At 39.4% G+C, this 19,766-nt stretch overlaps 1 protein-coding gene across 1 annotated transcript in view; it reads right to left on the bottom strand.

Annotated features, from left to right (window-relative positions):
• PLPPR1 (phospholipid phosphatase related 1) overlaps positions 1 to 19,766 on the bottom strand; it is a gene marked incomplete at its 5' end in the record, with an annotated part of 69,550 nt that overhangs the window by 33,594 nt on the left and 16,190 nt on the right. Inside the window, one exon of the mRNA XM_082782635.1 lies at positions 1,033 to 1,221. Coding sequence (XP_082638761.1) covers positions 1,033 to 1,221 — 189 coding nt within the window. The remainder of the gene's footprint in view (positions 1 to 1,032; positions 1,222 to 19,766) is intronic.

Here is a 19,766-nt window from a genome sequence, read left to right as displayed (position 1 = left end):
ACTCATTTTCGTGAAGTGTCCTGTACAAAAACTGTAGACTCTTATGCAGATCCCTTTCACATTTCCTATCACGTTCTGTGTTAAACTATTTCATGCATTAATATTCATACAGACCAAAAATTGAAACTGACTACGGTCCAGCATTTATTTTTCATGCACAGTTTTCATCAACTTTTGAAAAGGTTGCAAAGCAAAGTTAAGAAAGAAATACTAAAGATAAAGAAATAAGTATAAGAAAACAAAGCATGTAAAGACAGAGTCTGGTAGGAATTTATTAATGTAATTACATAGGTAGGAAAATTAGCTATTGGTGAAATTTGTAACTTTCTACACAGAAAATGGAAAAGGGCCAATGTTTTGCTAATAAGTGACTACAATAACCATCTTGGAATTGCATGTACTCAGCTAATTGTATATTTTCACCTGCTTCAAACAGGTACATTGTAACTGACTGGTTGGATCAAGTAAGAAAAAAAAAAAAAGTTGAGAGGATGTGGCTGCCAAAAGATGAACAGATTCTAAATAATAAGGAAATATCAATCAAGCTTTTCCTCATATTGGTCATCTTTTTGCTCATCTAAGCCTTTTAAAACCCTTTAAATGTCCTCTTAAGATAGCGGCAAATAGTCCCAAATATGCTGCATGTCCAACCCAGGTTTTATTCCAACCTTATCTTTTTTTTTTTTTTTTTTAATATTATTATTATTATTATTATTTATTTTCAGTAATACATCACTTTTGCATTCATGACTCTCTGGAGCCCAAACAATTCACAGCTAATCACTGAACTGGGCAAGCTATTGTAACAGGCTTAACAAGCTCTACCTCTAAATCTTGCATTAAGATTACCTCAGAATAATTACACCTGGAGATAAGCAATGAAGATCATATTAGGCTAAGGCAAAACAGAGACCCAGCTAAGTGTAAATCAATTACAGCTGAAAATAGAGCAAAGGGGACAGAGCTATTACAAGACTGTTGCTCTTATTTATGGAGCGGTAGTGGAGAATTCAAACAATTTCTTATACTTACAATAGCTGTCGGAGTTGAAGCCAGCACACAGTAGAGCACAAGGGGTGAAATGAAGCTCTCATCCTCTGTTCCAGGGTAAGGTTTCATCAAATTGCCATCCTGACAGAAGAAACCTTGGACATGCACTTGAAAAGTATCGGTGCACTCGAAGTAGTAGGCAAGCAGAACAGTCCCAGCCATGATGACAAGCTGAAAATACAGCATGGTGACACAGAGGCATTAGTTGCTTTTTTAACAGATGCAGCTATGCCTTCAAGCTACTCTAGTCCCGCAGACCATCCTCCCTTCATCATCACCCCGACAGTCCTTGCAATGCTGGTGTGTGTGTGTGTGTGTGTGCGTGCGTGTGCGTCTCTGCGTGCCCGCTTTGCAACATCTGTTACATAAACCTTTTGGCAAACGACACTAATGAATGTCTCAGATAGGAGCGGGTCCGTAACGCAGCTTGTAGAGGGACGGGAGCTTTGACAGCTACTTTGTCAAAGGGCATGTGAGTGTCAACGGCAGCAGCGATCAATGGAAACTAGCAGGACAAGGGGCAGCACAGCGAGAGCTGACAGTGACAAGCTAAAACCTGTGCACAACAGTAGGCAGCTGGAAAGGATTGTTGCACGGGATAAAGGAAGCTAAAGCCAAAATGCTTCCTCGCTGCAGCTGCAAGCCCACAACGGGGAACGTGCACCCTATTCTAATCCAGAAGACCCCTCAGTGGGTCAGATGAAGCAGTCATGAGACCTGACAGATCCAGACAGAAATCTGACTCCTGCCACTCACCTTTCCTTTCAGCTGCATCTTACCAGGAAAGCTGTAGAAATCCTCAGAAATCTGTTCCCCCAGACAACTGGCTGGGTCTACTTTGCGTTGTCTGGGGTACAACACTCCAACACAACCACTTCTGGAAAAGGCTCTGGCTCAAGTCTGAGTCTTCACCTTTACATGTATAAACCACAAGGAGCCTTTCTTGTCTCTTTTTGGTAATTTACTGATGACTAACAGGGCTGCTTGGAAAATCTCAGCTATCAACATTTCCGTGCATATTCAGAGTTATTCAGTATAAGCTGTGTCAGTGTCTGTGTCAGCTTCCCAACACATCTCAAAACAACCTCTCCAAGGCTGTCACTAACCTAACCTCTGAAAATTAAGTGGATATGATAGTTCATTGCTCTTGTTCCCTCTCTGCCAGACTGCAAAAGAAATCTCACATCAAAATCTTCAACACTTACAAAAACAGCAATATTGACCTGGATATTATGACAATTCCAGGGTTGGATACAGGATGGTCTTTATAGAGAGGTAATAAGCCACTTACCACTAGTACGAGAGCTGACACATATACAAGTTATTTTAACATGCCTTAGGGGGAAAAAAAAAACAACAAATAAAAACAAAAACAAACAAACAAAAAAAACAAACAAACTAAAACAAAAACAAAAGTGAAGGAAAAAAAACAATTTTTTTTTTTTTTTGTACCATTTTGTCTCCAAGATACCTGCATCAAAACTGTGTTGCTCTGAGATTGTTATAAGAACATACCTTTAACAAATAATTTTGGCAACTTGTTCCCAAAGACTTAAAAGCTATCCATGGACTCCTCAGACTTAACCTTGCATGTAACACTGCTGCACAGGACAGCCGACCAAGTCATGATATCTTTGGGCATGTGTTGGACTGAAATTAGGACAAAAACCAACCAACCAATCAACTGAACAGATAAATCATTCATGAAAGTAGATCCCAGAATATCAGAATGGTTGGAGGGCATTTCTGGAGGTCACCTGGTCCCACCTCCTGCTCAAGCAGGGCCACCTACAGCAGGCTGCCCAGTACCATGTCCAGGCAGATTTTGAAGACCTCCACCACCACTCTGAACAGCCTCTATGACAGATTTAAGCAGACCAAACTGAAGCCAAACCTGAAGACTTCTGAAACCTTTCCCATTCAAACTAATAATACCGTTTTGTAACTAGATTCTGAGGTCCACAGATTAATCCCACCCCTGTAAAATACAACCTGGATTGTTTAACATTTTCAGCCCAATCAATTATCTGTATGGATTCAAACATCAGCTTCTGTGGGTTACAGAATTATGGTACCAACTGAAATTTGCATAGACAAAGTACACAGCCTTTTTTAGAAGTTCAAACAAGTAGTAATCCACATAATTATTTCCCCCAAACATATATATTCTTTCTTTCTCCCACCCTGATTTAGAGAATGAATTTAATATATAAAATGTTAATCAAACACTTGTTTTCTCACAATTTTTGCTTTCTTCTGACAATTCAGTAACTTTAAGATCCCAAACTCTGAAATCTACCACCCTGCAGTGAATTGCAGGTACGCTGACCCTGTACAGTCAGTACATGGTGGTTTCTGTTCTGTTCCTTCCCTCTCACACTTCGCCTGTGTCCTACTGTGGGTCCAGAAGAGATGGCTTGAACTGGCTGGAGAATCAAAAGATTTAGTCTGTGTATTCTTTCCTGTGCAACATCTACCTCTAAAGGTGTGTAAGCAAGTGCATTTTCTTACTTCATCAGGATTATATAATAATAGCTTTAGAATGAACTGCTCTGAGTATTTCACATCTAAAATGTGTACCTGAAGAAGTCCTTCGTTTGTTCAGCTTTCACTATTTATCCTGTTATTTTCAAGACACAAGAACTCCCTCAGTGGATTATTTTTATTTTTTATTTTTTTTACAAATGTAAAGCAATGTGCTATTATTTATATATTTCCCAGAGACCTTTACAGCATCCTGATTGAGTCAGTGGGATTCCCTATAAACAAACACATTTTGGTAATTAAGAGCCTAGAAGACATAAATTTACCTCCCTGTGCAGCTACAGATTTCCTTATCAACCTTGGGCAACTCAGTTTTATAAATTAACACCAGAGGAAGGCAATGACACTATCACTACTCTGCCTGACATAGACATAAATGCAGATTACAGAATACCTGGACATAGAGGCACTGAAGCTCAGTTCCAGCAGTGTCAGTAACAAATTGACCCATCCCCCCTATTCTAAACACACCTCCAAACATGCTTTAGGTTGCCAGCTCCAGCCAGCTTGAAAGCAGACAGTACTATAAGAGACAGGTCAACAGGAGCTGCTTTTCCCCTTGTCAATGGGAAAAGGAGAAAACATGCAAGTTATGCCCTTCTTTGGGTGTCACAGGAAAAAAAAGAATCCTATTTATTTTATTTTATTTTATTTTATTTTATTTTATTTTATTTTATTTTATTTTATTTTATTTTATTTTATTTTATTTTATTTTATTTTATTTTATTTTATTTTATTTTATTTTATTTTATTTTATTTTATTTTATTTTATTTATCCCCAAAGAACCCTCTAGCCAGCAGTTGTACAACTTACTCTGACCTTCCCAGGGCCGAGTATTGCCTCAGTGCTGCATGAAAACACTTCTTGCATATAAAATGCAGCTCTAGTCTGACTTATGTCAATACTGACCTACCACACAGACAACTCAGTAATAAATCAAATCCTGGTCACACTTCCGTTTGTGAGTGTGTTTTGGCCTTTTGAGAAAAAACAAACAAACAAACAAATTTTATCTATCTAATATTATTCAGATATCTAATATTATCTGAAAAAAAAAAAAAAAAAAAGAAAAAGAAAAAAAAAGAAAAAAAAAAAAAGATTGTAATCCTGAGAACAGTAGATACTGGAGGTATTCCCAACGTTTTAGGGAAATAGCAACAGCAGAACAGCAGAAATTAGACCTCCAGTTCAATGGACCCCTCCACAGACCCACTATGACAAGGGATGATATGAGGTACAGAACGGACAGGTCAGTTATTACAACAAATGTGGGCAATCTTTTGCTGGTCAAAGAGTCAGTGAAGTCCTGACCATGTGTGTGGCATATTCCTGTGCTTCATGTTGAGCATTCACTGCTGTCAGCAGGCTCTCCCTTTCCCTTTCCCTTTCCCTTTCCCTTTCCCTTTCCCTTTCCCTTTCCCTTTCCCTTTCCCTTTCCCTTTCCCTTTCCCTTTCCCTTTCCCTTTCCCTTTCCCTTTCCCTTTCCCTTTCCCTTTCCCTTTCCCTTTCCCTTTCCCTTTCCCTTTCCTAAAATGACAAGTGCAGAAATCCCTGATTTTTGTAGTTACAGTCCATTTGTAGCAGATAACTTTCCCTTTTCTCATTATTTTAAGGTTTAGAGTCTTTGAAAGAGGTGTTGAAGAAGAGCGGGTAGGCTGACAAGATAAAGATACAGAATGTCTAGTTACATAATTCAGAAAACTCAGTGCAGCTTAGCACTGACATTTTGTAGGGTTTGCTTATCAATCCCTATTGATACATTTCCTTGAATTTATTTGGAAAAAAAAATGCTCAGCTTAGAAAAGCAGCCAATGAATAGAATTGTCTAAGGTGCTAAATGGCCTTCATTACCACGGTATTTAAGCACATCATAATCCTTAATGTTTATCATCACTACTCCATTGTAAGATAAGAAAATTCTCTTATCACCATTTTACAGAGAGGAGACAAAAGCAGGAGGAGATAAAATGACTGCCCTTAGGTCACAGTAGAAGCTGTGGCATAGTCAAGATTTATCTTTCTGCAGGACTAGATTTTTCTGGTTTAGTCAATAGTATGCACATGAAAAAACTTGATGATGTATGCTCAGATCCTGATTCTGCAGAAGCTCACTCATGATGCAGTTAACAATACACATCATGTGTCTGATAGAGCCCCATTAAAAAATTCCAGTTTGACTTTAGATCAGGCTTGACAACGTGGATTTACACAACTGCTTTGTGTTTCTTCCTCGAAGCCAGCTATTTAAATGGATTAATTCTGTAGTACTTCATTCAACACCTGTCCCTCACCACACCATTAAATTCCGTACCTCTACAAGCCTGCAATGATTCTGTCCTTGCAGACCTTCCCATCACAACACTTATTCCTCTTTAAATTGTGGGGGTTCTATGCAATCAAAATATTACATTCTTAAATGCACCATAAATATGAAAGAAAGCTTGCAGTCTTCTTTGGGAAATCAGTAATTATTTGGTGCGGGTGCTAATCAGGTATTAGTGTAAGGGTGTGTCCTAAGTATAGGGAAACAGCATCTTCAATGTAAGAAATGTGATTCAGGCACATTAATCCCAGGGATGTTGCGATACATCCAGAAATCCTCCCCTTCACCCTAATACTGTGACAGTACAACTCGGAGACCACTGCAAAAACAAAACAAAAAAACTGCAACACCAGACAGTAGGACTCAAGCCCTCAATTTGCACACTCTCTTCATTTACTGCTATCTCTTAATCACAACTGGAAACCTCCATAGGAGTAGCACCTCCTTTGTGCTGCTGTGAACACCAGAGAGGCCACTACTTTGCAAACAAGAAAGCAAGAGGCTAACTCCATTTGGGAAAGGGGCGTAAAGCTATAAAAGACAGAGACTAATGGAAAGAGACAGTTGACAGCAGGAGGCAGAGCTTTTTGATCAGCCTACCCCGTAGACTCCCTAGAGCTCTTAATAAGGGACCAAGAAATTGAGTGAGAAAAGGAAGTGGCTGTAAAAATTTCTCATATACTTTCTAGCCATACAATCCTGTAAGACAAGCATACAGCCACTGCTAAATCTACTTCTGTTGTGTGTACTGAGATACTTTGTCACTCGTATAAATCATAATGCAAAACCATATGAATGAACATAAAAAAACAAAAGCCCTATTGTTCATATCTGGATATGAATAGGTACATTCTTTTCGCTTATCAGTCTTCCCACATGTTACTGATAATATATCTTACAATGCCTTTAATGTGTATGACTGATAATTGGAAAATTGTTCTTGTACATAAATGACACATAAAAGACCACATTTTTATTCCTTCTGAAAGAAGCCTTTCAAACTTTGTATGTTCCTTAGTGGGTAGTCAATCACATAACTACTGATACTCTTGCTTAGTTTATTTGTTTCTAGCAAGCTTCTGTGGTTGTCAGTTCATTAACCAAAACTCACAATATTATGAACAGAGCACCACAAACATGCCTAAGTGCTTTCAACTCGGGACACATGCTGTGGCTCACCCACAGCAGGAAAAGGTTCCAGTCTTTTTAAGCAGATTTTCATCTCCCCTTCCAAACAAGCTCTAGTGACCAATTGCAACACAAAGCCCAAAAAATCTTGTTGTGCTCTTTTAAGGCACCTGGTAAGAGCACATAACTCCCAGAATAGACACACTGGGGCATCTGGCAGACACGGTGTATGTATGTTGTGAAAACAGACAGGTTAACTATGCACAGCACTCCCGTGTTACTGTTGGAAGGAATTGTTAGGAGTGTTATTGCTCTCTACTGGACAGCATCAGTAAAGCTCAACTGTGTGTCCCAGAGCTGGGAGCTCTCGTCCTGCTGCTGCCGTAGAGGGGTGTTAAAAGCACAGACAATTGGAAGCAATCACATACATCATGAAGCTTCAGGACACACTTTCACCCTTCTATAAAAACAGAGCAAGCCTCCATCTAAGAGCTACTGAGACCATTTCCTGAAGCATCCTTATTAGAGTGAAGCCTCAGAAACTCAGACTGGAACAGGGGTCAAGAATTTTCTTTTAAGTGCTGGCTGTATTTATCTGTGGCCAATGGATATCCATTTACTAAATCATCCTTCACCTGATGTACATTTCTTACCTCTTGTGCTTGTGCCTGAAAAAAACCCACAGTATCTCATCACTATAATGTTGTTTTCTTAAATAATCTAGCATCCTTCAAACACTGTCGAAATAATTGTGTTTATGCTACTACATGACAATTTTACATAAACAATTACTTTGACAAGTGTTTTCATAGTATGTCTGGATATTTTTGCAGGATTCATGAAACTGTCTGTAATCCTGACTGTAGCTTAAATAAACTTATATAAACCCTGTCTGTACCTGTAAATACATGGATCCAATTTTTCATGCTGTAGGTGGTAAACTGATAAGGAAAGAGTTAAACAGCTCCCCTCAGAAAAGCCTGTCCGTACACATAACAAAGAAGATGGAGACAACAATTAATTAGAAGTCCATCTGACCCAGATGTGCTAGCAGCTAAAAGGCCTATTCTCCCACTGAGGTGTGAGGGTAATAGGTACATATCTCCCATTAGCATTAATGGGAGTTAGCAGCCTGAATTCTTCAGGGATCAACAAGAGCCTCTACAGCAGTTTGTTAAGCATCTGTTCTATACCCTTTTATCACAATTGACATGCTTTAAAAGTTTTCACCTTGGTACTTCTACAGCACACCCAGGTCTGCAGAAAGAGGAAGAGTGTATCAGGACAGTAAAAGCTCTCATCATCTCTGACCACAGTGAATGGATGGGAAGGTCCTGGCTGACTGCACAATCTTTTAGGCTGCAAAAGGGACTGACTGGATGCAGCAAATCATCTTTACTGTTCATAAAAATATCACAAAGTAAAGTCACAGCTGCTGGAGGAATGCATCATGAACAAATACTTGGAGACAGAAAGAAGAATAACCTACATTGGAATTCCACCTAGTATTAAATATCTCCAAGTGAATGGTTTCATTATGCAGAATAGCCACATATTTTATGCAGTGTCGGAATAAATATGAAGCCAGTGATCTTTCAGAGCTGCCATTCCTCTGAAGTGTTTTCAGTCCCTCACCTGACATAACTGACTTCGCAGTCAGTTTTCTTAAGGAACTGGGGCACACAAGTCACGATGCTCTGAGAGCAGCCAATTTCAGGGCATGGCTTTGTTACAGGAGTTTTTATGTCCAGTCAGCATGGTGACACAAGCTGGGAAGTAGCTCAGAGAGAGTGCTAAAAGCACCCAAAGGCCTTTGAAGCTGGGGCTGTACAGAAAACAGACTGGTCTCTGCAGAGATTCTTGTTCATTTCAAGAATTAATGGCATCATTATAACATTTTGGTAATCAAGTTTGGACTAGCTATATCTTATAAGGCTGAAAAAGACACAGACAAAAAGGGCTTTACATGTTCCAAAGGCATTTGTTTCAGGACAAGAAGTATTGAGAGATTAGCATGGCTTCTAAAAAAACTGACACATGGTTGAAAACAATTCCAGCTTCCTTTTTGTGGCAGAGTCCTTAAAAAATCTCTGTCCCTTTACACTACAGAAACTAGAACTTACCTAAGAGCTGGTCTGCGTATGGAAGTCAGATTACTCCAAACCTAGCTGTGTAGTTAAAGTGGTACGGAACTCTAATGGCAATGGAGACATAATGATGCTATAAGTGGAATAACATTTTTGTTCACAGAAAATCAATTAAACCTCAACATGAGGCAGCTTGATTATCAGGTGTAACTCGTTCCATTCTACACACTGCTCCAAGTCCCTGTTTAAAGCAAGCTTGCAGTCTTCTAATTTCTAGACCCTTATATTTTGCCAGTGATTAAGCCTACTTTCTTTGTTAGGTGACCACAACCTATAGATCACAGGCTGAAACTGAAGCTTAAAGGGAGGAGGAAAGCCTACCCACATGTTGTGCTGTGTATTTTAATAGTATAATAGCTTTTATGAGGCCAAGGTCTGAACATGAACATAAACTAAACCCACAGAACCAAATATTTGCTGAGGTAACAGGTAGGGCAGCAGTAAGTAGAAACACTGGGTCTAGTGTGTTAGAAGGCTGATGCAGTGCTGGCAGATTTCTGATCTCCAGTTACATGGGTCCACTACATCTATAATCTTCTGATGCTCCTATTAAAAAGAACAATATTCTCCTAACATTTTTTTTTTCAGAGGTAATATTTCTCCATATTGACACAAAATTATAACCTGCATATGACTGCCAGTATTATTTTCAATTTCTACTAGAGATGAATTTGCTTGTAATGTTTGATACTTTTGGGACCACTAAGAAAACAGGAAGAAGATCACCTTAATATTCATGGCAGTACTGGGAACTCCTATAGGTATTGCAGTAGTAGATGTAAACATGGGGGCTGTTGCAGGAACTGGGAGAAGAGCTTGGAAACCATCCCCACTCTTCTGAGGGAATAACAATAACATTCTGTGAACAACCACAGTGCCTCCTTGGCTACCTGCCCTGTCAGACTGCTAACAAGGACACGAGAGCATATTCTAACCTTTGGGATAATTCCTCTGATACCAGCTCTGAAGGTGTGTAACCTTTTGAGGAGACAAGGAGATGCATCAAATGAATGCATCACATGATACTGCCCTGTCATAAAACTCAGAGTTGACAAATTTTCGTAGATCCACTGAAATCTGACACTGTCTCTATCAACTAAGAAAGATAAGTAACATCAATTACAGTTTGCCCTCCTCTCTCTATCCTACATACCTTACTTGTTCAGCACAATTCCTGTTCATGGTGGAGCAAATTCAAGAGATGGACATATCTTGTTTCAAATCCTGGGCTGCAGACTATTGGCCATTGAAGAAATACACGTGTAAACATTTGTCATCTCATGCTGTGGTTGTCCAAGAAGCACCTACCTGCTCCCAACCAAACAGTGGACAAATGATTCTGTCCTGTTGTTTTTTAATTCCTTTTATCACTTGCAATTTTCAACCATTGTCTTTGCAAGGAAAAGGCCCAATAATTCATAAAATATTAAAAATGTTTTCTCTAACAATGAAGGATACTTCTTTATAGAACCACCATACTGTTTACTGAGGACACTGGTGATGGTGATGCTAACTTTTCTGTTAAGAGCTGTTGAAGAGAAACACATATGTTGTAGGCCCAAAGTTCAGCTGCCCTATTTGTTTATATGTCCAGGTAAGTGGAATGTGGGTGCTTCCCAGACAGTCCTCCTTTCCTCTCAAATCTTTATGTTAATGACTGAGTGCAAGATGGTGTACACATCTATGTAACTCAAGGTCTGCACTTGCAGCTATTGTGTAGTAATTGAAGCCACAGATGTACTGGGTTTATGCAGCAAGGTTTTTGTAGTTAGATAGAAGCCAGATCCACCTGGTTCCAAAAAGGACATGCTTCTGATCAGGGCAGAGCCAGTGAGCAATGCTGGTTGGGCCTCTGAGAGAGTGGATTTAAGGAACAACCAGAGCTGCAGCCTGTGGAGGAGGTGGAGCAGGTGGATGTGTCCTGAAGGAGGCTGCGGCCCATGGAGAGCCCCTGCAGGAGCAGGCCCTGGGGCCAGAGCTGCAGCCCGTGGAGAGGAGCCCACGCAGGAGCAGGGGGTCGGGGGGGAGCTGCCACCCACCCGTGGGGGACCTGTGCTGGAGCAGTTTGCTCCTGGGGGATGGATGGATGGACCCCGTGGCATGGAGCCATGTGGGAGCAGTTCCTGAAGAGCTGCTGCCTGTAGGCACCCCCTGCAGGCTCAGTTCGGGAAGGATGGCATCCCTGGGAGGGACCCCATGGGGATCAGGGGCAGAGAGGGACCCTGAAAGAGCGGTGGAGATGAAGTGCTGTAGACTGACTGCAGCCCCCATTTCCCTTTCCCCTCTGCTTCTTGGGGGGAGGAAGTGGGAGAGGGTGACTGGGGGGAAGGTAGTTTTAGCTTGCTTTTAGTTCTCACTGCTATAGCTTGTTATTAACTGTCAAGAGTATACATTAATCTTGTCTGTGATGGTAATTGGTGTTTGATTTCCCTTTCCTTATCTCAACCCACATGTATTTTTTTTTTTTCATTGTATTTTTTCCCCTTGTTCTTCAGAGGTGGGGAGATGAGAGAGTGGCCTGGTGGTGCAGAGCTACCTACAGGTATTAAGCCACCACAACAGGCTGACACATGATATGCATCAGATCCGGTACCAGATCCACAGAAGTTTGGACTTGGATAACAATCCTAGTTCTGTTTTTGGTGGTAAGGTGGGGCACCATAGAACAGTGCTTGTCAGTCTTCTCTCATTGATAAGAATCTGTGCTTTAATGCTACAAAATTTACTGGCCTTTTTCCACACATTCTTTATTAATGTCCCCATACTATACCACACTAGCAACAGCATACCACAGTGCTGCATGAAACACTGTGCACTGCAGCAGGCATTTCCCCATCACAATCTCCTGAAATTCCTTCTGGAAGAGAAAAATGCACAGACCTCTGCATTCATATGGCACGGTGTGTGTGAGCTGTTCGCCATGACCGGGAGAAGAGCTGGCATGGGCAAGTACCAGTTTTCCTGCAGGCTACCTGAGGGACAGGGGCAGGACAGGGGCACCAGGACTGCCTCAGCCCCATCCCAGCTCAGCTTTTAGTTGGGGGCTCGTGGGCACTTCATCTTGTAGCATCCCAACTGCTTTCACTGCATTCACCACACTCCTGATGAGCTGGGCTGCTTTGAAAAATCTCCTTACACAATTCCTACCTGTGAAAGGCTGTGCTTACTCCTGTCTCATGCCTGAAAAGGACAGCAGAGGTTTCCTCACTCTCTTCAGAGGGAATGGCACAGAAGGGTGGATGTCCCTACAAACTTTAGGGGGTCAGCTGAAGTGACGGACACTTGCACAAGGTTTTATGCACCTCAGACAGGCAGTGAGATGAATGAGCCAACAGTTAAGGCTCAGCCCCGCAAGCGTTGCTGCAAACTGGAAGAAACACAGTGGTGTTCTTTTAATCACTAACGGCCAAGGAAAAACACTTCCCCCTGTGGCTTAGAGAGGGAGGGAATGAATCCCCAGCTATTTTACGGAATCATGTAATGCCTGTGTTGCCAAATGCAACAGAGTCTGTAAAAATCAATACTAATGATATCTTTTCCTAGCTATAAGATAGATAATAAATGCCATGAAAAGAGCTATCATTTAGCTCCATGTAGTTTAACCCTGAATGGCAATACATCTGCTCAACCTCTTGCAATTTCTTGATTTTGGCAAGCTATATTTTGTTATAATAATCAGCTTACTTTATGGAATTCTAAAGATACCTCCATTCCTTTAAGATTTATTTCCTATGTAGCCATGCTACTTCACTATGTCTTTTTTACTAAACAATAGAAACAAACAGTAGAAAAGGTTTGTGTATGTAAATTATAATGACATTTTTGTTACTGTTTTTCACAGCACAGGCTTCATTATAGAGCATACTTAAAAGCAATGTGATTTATTTAAGCTGAATCCAGTTTTGGTGGGATATATGCTGGATTTCCTCTTTTTTTTTTTTTTTTTTTTTTTAATTTAAGAAAGTATTGATGTACAGTACAGCAGTACAGTTAAATACTGAACATAATGTGCCCCTGCTTCTTCTTAAATCCAAAGTAGATTTTCAAAGGCTTATCAGCAGGGGGCATTAATGCGACATTAAATTCCAAATGCCAAACTAACAAACAACTCTTCAGCTTGTGTATTACATTTTTAATAAGTTAGGTTTCTTCCCTGTATTTTTCACAATATCATTTTATTTTATTATTTTTTTTTAAAGTGTAGCTGCAATTCCAAGTCATTTGCTGACACTGGTAATCTGTTTACCAACTTACTGTAGGTTTTATCCTCATTCTAAAAAAAAAGACTTCGTTGTAGTTTTATGTAGTTTAGAGGAGGAGAACCTGATTTTAGGACCACTATATGTATAGCCAGCATTTTCAAAGGGGATTATATCCAGTACAAAAAAGTGGTAGGTTTGACACATGCAGAGATTACATACTCATGAGCATTGGCTACTCATTGATATCCTTGACATGTGTTGTCATACACATTTGAGGAAATTACTGACAACAGCCCAGTTTCCTAGGCTTGCACTCTAACAGAAGCTACAGACCTGGAGAAGGGAGGTATTTCCATAAGGCAATTTTTAAACAGCACCATTTTCCCCTTGGAGTGCCCATTTCACTCTTGACTGACTACAGAGGGAAAAGTAACCACTGACAATTTAAATGATCAGTTACAAAGAACAAATCTAGGTGCTCATGTTAGCAGGATTTTACCTTGTTTGTTTTCCCACACTAAGAAACAACACAAAGAATATACGTTATTCCCCAAATCTTATAGGAGGTAATTCACAAAACTGCTCTGTCAGACAATCTCGCAGTGAACTGCTGACTGAAGTGTCCAAAGCTAAAAAGGAAGAGAGAACTGGGGCATTGGCTCCATTCACTGGTCTCTCACTCCTGGTTGATCCTTACTCCAGAGCACCGTGACTTAGTGCTTGCTTTGTTCACATTACCCACTGTTAGCATAAAGTTATTGAATCTTGGTTGATCTTCCTGTATTAAGATCTATGTATCTTTTATAATAATCCCCAGTATGGCCATAGACACAAACATTAGCTGATGTTTTTAAATGGAAGTTGAGATTGTCACATCATCACCTGAATATGAGTGGAAATTTTAAAGAAAAAATAATTAAGATATTTAAATACATAGTAACACTGCAACATTTAAGCAACATTCAGATGATACCCACATCACCAATGTGTTCATGCAGGCTGCTTTCTTTGTTAGGGAAAACCTATTTTTTTAATAGTAAAAGTGTCCCTCATACAGTTGTAGTAACAAAGGCCCTCTGGACTGTGTGCAAATTAAGATTCCTCTCTTAGCAAAACATGATGCTTATACTGTAGTTTTCCTTTAAAACCTCAGAAACGTGGAGTAATGTTAGGCCTGATAGCCCTCCTAATAAATGTCAAGACATTTACAGAAGCAAAGAGATATGAGAATTAAACTTCCATCTGTCAAAAGGGATTAATATTTAAGATTTTTTATTTCTGTACATGTAGAAAGCTACCACTACTACTAAGTATTATACTACTATTAGTAAAGTCTCTGAACCCCAAGTATGTAATATGTATTTTCCCTCAAGTAGGTCCCATGAGGCTTTTCAGCAGGTGGCATTAATGCTCCATCCAGTTCCAAATGGCACACAGCCAGAAAACTGCTGCTTTCAGCAATTAACACCTTAAAATGATCAACAAACTATGGCAGAGAGTAAGTACTTGTCTTAGGAGAAAAAGCTTGTGTTAAAATGGCATCTGTTCTAAATTTTATTATTATTATTATTTTTTTTTTTAGCAGCAGAAGCAGAACATAGATGTATTTTGACAACTATGATGTTAAATTTGAAGAAGTCAAAGGCATCTCCCCTCCCCTCCCCTCCCCTCCCCTCCCCTCCCCTCCCCTCCCCTCCCCTCCCCTCCCCTCCCCTCCCCTCCCCTCCCCTCCCCTCCCCTCCCCTCCCCTCCCCTCCCCTCCCCTCCCCTCCCCTCAAGGTATCTGCAGAAACAGCATATTCAAATGAAGAGGTCATGACTAAACAATTTAGTGTTCAGCAGTGTACCAGTTTCAGTAATACCTACACAGTCCCAAAGAAAACAAATGGCACATTTTTTCAGGCATCCCCATACAGGTTTCCTTAAGTATAAAGACTTGCTCTTGCAACTAAGAAGAGCAAGACGAGAGGTAAAGAAGATGTACTCCAGTGGCAGACATGTATGAGCACTTAGGGCTGAGTTATACTCCACAGATGGTTATCCTACATATCCTTGTCCAAAGCAAACAGTAGGAAATCCTGGGATCATTTTCAGGACTTGAAGAAACTCTTAACTGCTGCATGAAATCCAGCACCTAGCACACTACAAAAAGTTTTCACATTTCAAGCATCGTACAGCTGGCTACTGCTAGAAACAGACATTTGAAAGAGCCTTTTTGGTTGGAATACACAGAAAATTTGTTGCTTATTCTTCAAAAGGCAGGCCAAGTTCTGTCCATACCATGAAACTGCCCAGAGAAGGGTTAAAAGAGTTAGGAATTAGAAAACAGTCTGCCAGGATGTTCTCAAAGAATTATTCTCCAAATTATGTTTCAAAGGATTCTGGGTTTGATCCTCTAAAAAGATATATATATATTTTTCTTCTAAAATATCCCTGAGCTCAGGTCAGAACTGACAAATGACTATGGCAAGATCCAGGCTGGTTCCTAGCAATTTAAGTTAAATTAAGTTTATATAAAAAGAATTTTTTTGTTGTTGTTAGAAACCAACAGAGAAAATCATCCTTAGTTTTCACTCTGTCTATAACATATAGTGTTATTGCTTTAAACACAGTAATTTAGATGTACAGCAAAGCTGTTAATTGTTAAAATCAGATCTTTGGTTATAATATGAAGTGTTAGCATTTTGGATTGGGTGAGCAACAATGAACAAGAGGTATGATTCAGCATAATTATGTCTTAAAGCATTCACACAGCGGTGGAACTGAAGAGGGAGCACCAAACGTAAGATACAATCAGCACCTGTTGCAAAGTTCCTCTAACAGCAATCTGAGGCAAGCTGATATTCTCAAAAGCCCCAGTCACTTGGTTGAGGTACTGGTTTTTAATGTAAGTCCTCACAAGATAAAAAAATGCCCCAGCACGTGCAACTCAAAAGATACTTTGGAAAAATATCTCATGAATCCCTATGCCCTCCCCAGAAAACATCTCATCCATCTTTCTCACTAACCACTTGAAATATACATAAATAATTTATAAATCTCTTAGATAATAAAGTTTGGCTTTTACTAGTATGAAACATTATTGCTTAATATGTTAGAGGCTTGGGGAGAGTGACTGCTACAATAACAAAAATGCTTACAATTAGCTTAAATTCTAATTATACATATAAAAAAGTCATAATAGGAAATACTTCTCTTAATAGGAAAAAAAAAAAAAAAGTTTCAGACCCAGGACAGATTCAGATCTAATCACATTCATAACTACTACTTAAAGCCATATAAAACTACTTCAAAGACTTAACTTACTTTTACTTCTTCATAAAAAGAACCTGATTATAATTGTACTTTTGCAACACAACCCACCTGTGAAAAGCAAGAGTTTTGACTATATTCTGTACTTCATTCAGTGCCTGAGAATTTCAGTGCTGGATCCAACAATAAAGTTATGTCCTTGATCACATGAGATAATCTAATCCATTTGGATCTTTTGTACAGTTTCTCTGCTATATTTTTGTGATATCAGTTCAAACTAGCACCAAAGTGTGCTTTAGGATATTACTAACCAAAATCTTACTCAACAAAACATTTAAATATATACTTAAAGCAAATAATCATGTCTAAATTGATAGGTACTTTAGTGCTTTGTTAGCAGAGCCTATATTTGTATAAAATTATACCTTCTTTTTTCATATGTTAAGCAGAACTCCTCAACTCCCTTGTAAATTCACTCTCTATATCTAGAAAATCCACTAGTGGTTGTCTTAATCTTAACTGTTCATATTCCTTTTTTCTTAAATTGCCCTGTCCTTTTTCCTTTCATCTTCTACACATCTGCTACAATTCCTTCTTCTTTACAAAATGTCTTTTTTTCTCTATATACTTTACAGTTCTACTTTTATTTATAATTAAATGTGACAAACTATCACTCATGTGCTTTCCACAATTTTGTGTTGGTTTTCACTAATGAAATGCCTTTCTCCTCAGCCACCTCTGGCATCAACTCAAATGTAAATCATTTTTTTATATGCAAGTACTTACATGTGTAAATATTCCACATCTTTTGCTTAAGACAATACCTGTTTCACTGAACTGGGACTTTAAAAAGTATATATAATCCTGCATTTAATTCAAAAATTACCCCCATCATTGCAATGTAGATACTTATGAAACAATGATTACAGCTAACTAGAATACCCTTACTGTAGAGTTACCTCAGCCTCTGCATCTATCTTCTTTGACAATACTGAACTTAAAATTTTGCCACCTAACTGCCCATAGCATCAATAACACTGATTAAAGAAGTCTGATCTAAAGTAAAAAAAAAATAAAAATCCCTCTGCTTTCATAACCCAACACTTAAATATTCCAGTCTATCTCTGACAAAATGAAATTCCCCATTAAGCCTGTGGTTGTTACATAGAAAGGCAAGATACTCCCTCCAACATCCCTGAGAAAGCTTCACTACCTATTACCTAACATCTTAAAAATTCTTCATAGAGAGACAAAAGTTGCACATGCCATTGCCGTAAGCCCTTCCTATGTCAACAAGATTACCAAGAAGAGGTCTTGTGAGATACAGAATTCCATTTTCCAAAACAAAGAGCTCTGAAGACAACAACTTGCTGTGCATGGCACCTTAGGTTGCAGTGCAGCAAAGCCTAACAACACTCCTGTGACTATGAGGATCACCTACAGCTGCACCCAAATGAGGTATGCACGTGGTGGAGCATTGGGACAGTTGTCCTGTCATGCCATCTTTGCATTGTATGAGGTGTTTTTATGAAAGAGGTGCTTTAGTCATGAATGAGTCACTGTATTCAAAAAATGGGTTTCTGGGTAAAGCTCTGCCATTTGCGTTTCACTGGAGATCAGTCTGGATCTATCTAATGCTCTGTTCCAGCCTCAGAAATCTCTGAATTTATTAAACTTGATGGAATACTTAAATATTACAATACAACAACACAATAAAACTCTTGTAGAATTCAGAGCAACTTCCAAAACATTTGATGAGAATGTGGTCTTGAATTTTGTCCTTCTAGCTTGAAGCAGGATTTGTCTTTTTGTGAAAAGGCTGTTTTATTTGATGCTTTCTGACAGTAGACCTTAACCTGGACTATGCTAACGTGAATCATCCTGTGCATTAGAAACACTGGAAAATCTTGTCATAATTTATTGCCTACCTAATTTCAGTAACCCAACACAAAACTGTGGCTTACTTAGTTTTGAAGTAGCACATTCATACCACACAAAATAAAGATTTGATTGGCACACACACATTATTTGCATAAGTCTGTGTGCTCCAGAATTGTCCAACACAAGGTCCCCCACTTGAAAGCTGAAACCCTGCCCTTGGCTAAAACTATTTCCAAGGTACCATACAAAACTGAGACTGGTTCACTGACTGATGGTGTTTCACTGTACAAATGGCTCATAAAAACTGTTAAATCTGTCATGTACTCTAAAGGCATTTTAGTCTAACGACTATTTTCACTTACAGAGGAGCTGTCGGGAAAATCCATTCCTCACATGACAAGAAGCATCAGATCCTGGCAAGACACAGCATTTTGGTACATCAGACTAATAAATCTCTTCAGAAAGCTTTTCTTGGCTGCTCTGTGGTATCTTTAAGGTGAGCTTTTCACTGAGAGATGCAGAGGTGTATGCTGATTTTTGAAGTGTCCTTGCAAGTAGGGAAGCAAGTATCTTTCTGCAGATTGAAGGGACTGGCAGTGGGAGTATCAGGTAAAAAAGGAAAATTGGGATAAAGTAAAATACAAAGGGAATAGAGATCTGAAGGAAGTGAAAACCAAACCACACCAAAACACAGTCATTTACCTTAACCACACTGAAACACAATCATATATCTTGTGTTTGTTTTCAGACCATAGAACTTAAACATTAATGATGGATCCATTGACATCCCAAAAACAAACAAACAAACAAAGAAAAAACAAACAAACAAAAAAAACCACCACATTTGAGTAAAGTTCAAGGGAAAACACAGTCACAAAGTGCCTTTTGCCAACCCTGACTTCTAGACAAATGCCAAGGTGCACTACAGCAGAACAGCCTTCTGCACTGGAGTATATATTCTCCTCCTGATGAATAAGAGGAGTTCATGTCCAATGTGCATCTTTCTTTTCCTGAAAATCATTCCTAGCTTTTCTGCACTCAGAAGAAAGGGGCCATCTTCCTGCAGACAGCTGCCATAGGGTTGTTAGGCTGCTGCCTCATCCACATACCATTATTCTTCTGGTATTATTCTTCTACCAGAGAAAGTAGAAAAAAATCTCCTCATTAGGCAGACAGACTGAAAAGCTGCTGGGAACACATCTGGTCAATGGAAAGGGAAGCTGTTTTTAATTCCCCAG

This window comes from Aythya marila, assembly GCF_965140915.1.
Source record: "Aythya marila genome assembly, chromosome: Z".
Taxonomy (NCBI): domain Eukaryota; kingdom Metazoa; phylum Chordata; class Aves; order Anseriformes; family Anatidae; genus Aythya; species Aythya marila.
This window is presented reverse-complemented; position numbering and strand designations above follow the sequence as displayed.